At 56.7% G+C, this 6,730-nt stretch overlaps 1 protein-coding gene across 1 annotated transcript; it reads left to right on the top strand.

Moving 5' to 3' along the window:
• The first annotated feature begins 490 nt into the window (after positions 1 to 490).
• Positions 491 to 2,954, top strand: BZA05DRAFT_247404 (uncharacterized protein). Its single transcript, XM_051479985.1, has 2 exons — positions 491 to 1,087; positions 1,167 to 2,954. The coding sequence occupies exons 1-2, from the start codon at positions 641 to 643 to the stop codon at positions 2,709 to 2,711; spliced, it is 1,992 nt and encodes a 663-aa protein (XP_051341116.1). The 5' UTR covers positions 491 to 640; the 3' UTR covers positions 2,712 to 2,954.
• Positions 2,955 to 6,730: the final 3,776 nt, after the last annotated feature.

Raw genomic sequence — 6,730 nt, 5'->3', positions numbered from 1 at the left:
ATGTCAAAAAGCGGTTGCCAAGGGGGACCAGAATCAGCCCACGAGCCCTACAGACTCCAACGTGCGGCCTCGAGGTTCGGAGGGACAGGGCAGCTGGTCGGGCATGTCTACGGGCCTACGGCCAATCGAGGCCGTGTTTCACATAGACAGATGGGGTCCTCCGCAGCTCCGCTGGGCAGTGGGCAGTGGGCAGTGGGCAGTGGGCAGTGGGCAGCAGGCGGAGTGGGTTGGGTTAGGGTTGCAGCCAATGGCTTCGCCACGCCGAGCGATTGGCGAGGCGGGGCGAGACGAGACCAGACGAGATGGGACCAAGTGAAGGGAAAACTTGTTTGCGGTTGAAGACCTAAGGCAGAGAATGCCTGACGACACAGACCACTTCTCGCTCTCCACCTTCTACGGGTACTATACACATGACGGGTTGCCGATGGGGCAGACTGCAACGCCTGCGGAACTGATTGGTTGCCACTAGATACCAGCAACCAGAAAACAAGGGGGCAGGGGGCGGGGGGGAGAGACGGTTGTGACATGATATATCTGGACGCCCAGAGCAAGGGAACGTCGGACGCGCGCACCTCATGAACGGATATCAATAATCATAACACTATTTTATTCACGAGCAGGTATCCACCTACCTACCGAGATGGCATCGAACGCGAAAACGATCCCGCGCCGGTCCAGCACGCTGTTCGAAAAGTCCGGGGCGACAGTACGACGGCTCGCGCGAAGGATTTCACTCAGCGTCCTCAATCCGCGCGAGAAAGCGCCGTCGTCAGTAGTCACAGTCCGGGGCGGTACGAGTGGGCAGGATGTGTCGCCGCCTCCGGAACGGTCGAAGTCGAGATTGGCTCGGTGGACGGCTTTGCGCCCACCGGCGGTCTCGTCGGTCGTGGAAGAGCGGGACGAGGAGTTGATTCGGTCCGCGACGCCGAAGGGGATGGTGCGCAAGGCGACAGCAACGGTGAAGGAGGAGGACGAAGAGCACGACTTGAAGATCGGGTGGAAGATACCCAAGGCAAGGGTTTTTAGACAGGTCCGGGGCGGCGGGCAGCCGGAGCTTGATGTTACGCCGCTTGTGTATGGGCGTAAGGTGTGTATATACCGTGAGAGACGATGTCGCTGGGGGGGGGGGGGGGGGGGGGGCTGGAGCTGATTTGTGTTTGTGACAGGCGAATGAGCTTTGGTTCCCCACGGGCGACACCCTGATATATCTCTGTTCAAAGTCCGAATCCCATCGCTATGCGCCGTCCTTCAAACTCTCCGGCGCAACGCTCTGCAAGAAATCCGAGTTCTTCACGATCGCGCTGTCGGAGCGATGGCAGGAGCACAGCGCGTTGCACCGCCAGCTCCTCGCAAAGGAGGACGCGAAACACATCCTCTACTTCCCACCATGGGAAGATTCCGACGACCCTTCCGAGGAGGCAGACACACGTCGCCTCGACTCGGAGTCAGACCTCCACGATCTGCTGAACCAACTGATCGCAACCCGCAACTTCTTTGCCTACCTCTTCGGCCGCCATGTGATCTGTCTCGAGGACCCGCTGGGCGCGAGCATGCTCAGCGACTTCATGGACCGGATGGAGATGTACGTGCTCGGCTCCAACGCGGACATCAAAGCGCGTCCCACGCGCGAACAGACACTCGGCGAGATCGAAACCTGGCTGCGTAGCAAAGCCATCGACGATCCGCGGCATGCCCCGCACCGACTCATCGACACATTGATGATCTCGGAGCGCTACCAATGGACCGAGATCTACACGGAAGCGTTTATCCACGGCGCTGGTCGCTACGACTTCCTCTGCTCACTGCAGGACTTCACCTTCGTGTCCCCGGCGACGCGGCAACTCCTCGAGCGCGCCAGCTTCAGCATCAAGGCACGCGTATACACCACAATCGACTCGCTACACACCTTCACCTTCCCGATCCTCTCCAACCTCCGGCCGAAACGCGCGCGCCGCAGCAGTCGCACCGACGCAATGGACATACCGCGCGCCTGGCGCCGGGCATACGAAAAGTTCCGCACCTGGGTGATCCAATACTACACGGCCATCTTCCGCGTCAAGTCGTGGCCGCCCGCGCACTTCTCGCGCGGCATGATCCTGATGTTGCAGAACGACTTCCAGGCACTGTACGAGCTGCTCGTCGACGAGACCCCCGACCGCACCGACTCGTACCGAAGACTGCTATCCCAAGTGCTCACCGACTTCGACGGCTCGACCAACCCCGCCGCGGCACTCCCGCGGCTCCCCTCGCTGCCACCGGAAGGCTCACCGCTGCGTGACCGCCGCCAGAGCCGCGAGGCCATCAGCGTCGTCCTGTTGGACTCGTACAACGTCGGTGCCGGCGGCGGGAGCAACCGGTTCGTCGAGGCGTTCAAAGAGTTTGAGCGCAGCTACGGCACGGGTAAGATCGTGACAAAGAGCATCGAGGCTCGCGAAGGCCGGTGGTGTCTCGTCTACGCCGTGCTGTCGACGTTGCGCGGCGTGGTCGTTGAGTGGGAGGGGCTGCGATACCGCTGGGGCGTCGAGTACTGGCTGTGTGCCGAGCTGCGCGGCGTGCCGCCTTGGCTGTATCGGCGCGGCAGTGGCGAGAGGAGCAATAGCGCGTTCGGAATAGAGAGTAGGACTGAGAGTGCGCTCACTATGCAATCGACCACAACCGCGACGGAAGACGGCGATAGGACACCGACGAACAGGAGATCGGTTTTTGGCTAGTGGAGCTTGGGAGCTTGGATTTTTTGGATTGGATTTTTGGATTTTGGGGGCATTATCTGTTAGGCAATTTGCTTTGTTTTTGTTTGAGCGACTGAGCGAGTCTGAGTACCGTATCTTGATTCTTGACTTTGAGCGGACAAATACCACCCTTTTGATTTCTTTTGCTAGGTACATCCGTAACTATTCCCCATCACTTTGTAATCACGCACGCACGCTTTGCGAACCGAATCTACAAACTCCGCATATGATTCGTTGCGCAGTCCCGTCTCCGGTAAAGTGCTCTAGATCACGCAGATCCGGGGGGATGTGGATGTGGATGTGGATGAGTGATATCCCGTGCGTAACCGTGCGCTCCTGGGGCGGCGGCGGCGGCGGCGGCAGGGTGGGGTAGGTACATAGAATGATGTATTGGCTAGGGGGGTTTAGATCGACATCCACGTAGACACCTAGATAAATAATGCCCGATGCCCGATGCCCGATGCCCGAAGTTGTACGTGCAAGCGGCGGGCACGGACACCGCAGGCCCGCAGCGCGCGGCGGAGAAAGGCGGAGACCCGGGACTCTGTGATAGTACTAGTAGAGTGGACTGGGAGCGGAGAGCGATACCGCAGCAGCAGCCAGCTTTATCTCCAGACAGCCAGCTCTCCAGGCAGGCAGGCGGAGGAGCTCCTGGAGCGATGGCAGCGCTCCCTCCCCGCCGTGAGGACGATATGGCGGAGCTATGGAGGAGCTATGGAGGAGCTATGGAGGATCTATGAAGGAGCTATGGAGGAGCTGTCGGCGGGAGCGAACGAATGTGGCTAGCAGTGGGCATCAACGTTGGCGGCTATGGCGGGGTCGTCTTCTTCTTCTCTCTCATCATTTACCGAATATGTACCCAGACGATCAACCTCCACATCTCCTCTTTCTTCTGTATGCGCTCTCCTCTCAATCCCGCCTCCGGCCTGGAAGGGTGTTGGCAAAAGAGCCGTCCGCAAAAACGAGGAATGCAGTGTATCTTGTATGTACCTACTTATGTGCTCTTCATCATCTACCCTCGCGAGATGCCAATCACACATAGCACGCTCTGAAGCCTCACGTGAGACTCCGTCACTCCGGAGTCTAGTTCAGTCAGTGCGAATCTAGCCCCAACAGCCTCACCCGTGGAAGTATCTGACCGAGGGCGCCATGACTGCGTCCGACGCTTCCCTCCAATCTAGTGGTTGAGGAAGAGCCCGTGGACCGTCACTCACTCACTCACTCACTAACTCACGTCTATTTCCTCCCGGTACCCTCTTGGCGGGCTCGCTCTGTCAGCATGCAGTAATGTGCAGATTCCAGTATCTACATGTGCGGGAACGCCGCGCGGTGCAAGTAAGGGGCCTGGGGAAGCGATTGCCCGACACTGATGCAGGTTTTTCTTTTCTTTCTTTCACAGTTTCACAGTTTCACAGTTTCACTACCGCAGCTCAGGCTGAGCCGCTGAGCTCGTCCGGGACGGCGAGTTCTCCCGGGGGCTTGGATGTGTTGCGACTCGCGACTCACGGGGCCGATCGATGGGTGCTGCGAGAGAGAGACGCTGCACGAAACTGCTACCTATCGGAGTGATATGCCATGTTTCGCGGTATGTACCGCTCTTTCCATCTAGATAGACTCTTTCCTACATACATACAGGCAAGCAGGTCCCCCAATATTGCCCCATCAGGCAATTATCAGCTCGGTCCACCTGCACCTGCACGGATTTTGGTTTCTGCGTGCCCAGCCGGCCGGCAACTGTGGATTTCATGCGGCCACGGAGCGCCAGGAATGTGGGCGGGTCGTCTACTGTGACGGTGTGACCGGGCCAATGGTTGCACGGAGACTGCGCGTACATCGCCATAGTCGACGGTGGTCTCGCACTCGCATGTTTGTACTCTACCGCACATACGTAGAAGCGATCAAATGCGTGGCAGGAATGTCGGGATGCTCCTTCAAGCTTCAAGCTTCGTGGTCCAAGGGAGGGTTTCGTATCCTTCTGTTTCTTCTTCTTGCGCTTCCGGTCCATTGCTCCGCTGTCGATCGAACGAGTTGCGAAACCTACCGGTCCGGACGATGCATGCGGACCTGCTGGCGGTCGTCGTCGTTTCACTGATGCGTGGAGACGGGAGAGTTGTTTCCTGGAGATGCATATGTGCAAACCTTCCGTTCCCCCCCTCAGACCACGCGACGGGTGCATATTATACGAAGTCGAGGAAGGCATGGAGGGAAGGAGCAAATACCGCGGTGGGGCGCCGTGAGCTCCCTCGCCGCTCGTCGGCATCCTGCGATCCGTGGCCTCATGGGCTCTCACTCACTCACTCACTGCTCGTCATGCAGCCTGGGCCCTAATGCACCAACCGACCGACCGACGGCCACGACGTAGCTCGAGATTACTAGTATAGCTCATTTTCGGCCAGCGAACAGGCGCCGATAGAGCGCGATGCCTGCGAGCTACGAGTACTATATCGATGCTTGATAGGCAAGTAACTATCGTATGTATCCAGTCGTGTGACAGACCGCGCCCTCTCTCCGTCCCTCGACCGCCGTCCCTACGCCCAATGGTACGCACGGAAGCAGCACCGCCAAGTTAATCGCACGTTTAGCAGTTAGCTGCCGGTACCGGCGCTGCACGTATGTAGCGTGAGTATATAGGTACGGTATGGTATGTATGGGTGTGGGTATCGCTCGAATGGAAAGGTATGTAATGACAGCTCACCAGCACCTCCCGTGGTAGTAGCTGTAGCAGTGGTGGCCGTGTTCGACCCGGTTTCATCTATCCACCTGGTTAGTAGGTATCTTCCTCGCCCACCGACGTGGCCGAATCAGATCGCATCACGTTACCTTTGCGTATCGCTTCTCGGCACGAGATGTCTTGTCCCCTACCCTACCCCCCCCCCCCCGTCACCACCCCCCAAAAAATAAATAAAACAGGAACATGGGGATTTTTCCGATTGGGGTCCTGGGGCGATCCGCGTTTGTGGGGGAGCGAGATCGGGCGATGACGCTGCCGAAAGAAAGAAAAGAAAAATAGAAGGAAAAATGAATAATAGAAGGAAAAAGAAGGGCTGTCAGCAGGAGCAATTTGCGAGCCTGCGAATCTGGGGAACTGGCGTGGTGCTTCCGGGCGAAGTCTGCATACATACCGTCCTCTACTTACATAGCAGCATAGGTAAGGTAAGGTAAGGTAAGGTAGGGTATGTAAGGTAAGTACATGCTTATGTACTTCTGGAAGACGCCGCTCTTCTCGGACTCTCCTCCCTGAAGAGTATGTATAATATTATGGGGCACGAGGGGTTTTTGTTTTTGTTTTGGCTTTGCTGATTGGTTGATTCCGTAAGGTGCTCGCCATTATTAATGGACCGTCGAGTGGGTGCTTGAGCAAGCAAGTACTCAAGGAGGTACTTTGGTATGTAGGTACTTTGGTATATAAGTACTCTCGCAGAGCACAGCACAGTCCGGTCCATACTACTTCTAGATGGATGGATACGCCTCCTCCAGCTCCCGCCGGTTTGGTCGCTCAATGGGCGGAGTCGACTGTCGATAGGTAAGTACATATGATACATAAATGATATTATGCCTCGCTGGCAGACAAAAAAGCTTAAGACTGCAATACCCTATTACCTACGTACGTACCTACAGCATCGAAGATTGGATGAACCAGACAACCCACTCTCACTCTCACCATCTCCTGTCCGTTCGTTCCGCGGACGTCATTGCCCTTATATACATCTTCCAATTGGTCCGCGTCCGCCACGGACCACGGTCTCGGATCGGAGGAGGATATATACCGATTGAGTTCATTAACGCTGGACGCATTAACAGCGTGCGTGCGTGGGCTGTTGTTATTGTTATTGTTGTTGTTGTTATTGTTGTTGTTGTTATTGTTGTTGTTGTTATTGTTGTTGTTGTTATTGTTATTGTTGTTGTTGTTATTGTGCACTCGCCGAGTCGCCGCGAGTGAGAGGTAGTGAATATATCGATTCTCCACCCGCTGGGTACCGCCAGTAAGTTGTAAATACGGT

The sequence above is a fragment of the Tricharina praecox genome, assembly GCF_024521635.1.
Source record: "Tricharina praecox strain CBS 144465 chromosome Unknown BZA05scaffold_7, whole genome shotgun sequence".
NCBI lineage: Eukaryota > Fungi > Ascomycota > Pezizomycetes > Pezizales > Pyronemataceae > Tricharina > Tricharina praecox.
Note: the sequence above shows the minus strand (reverse complement) of the source record. Positions and strands in the feature narration are given on the sequence as shown.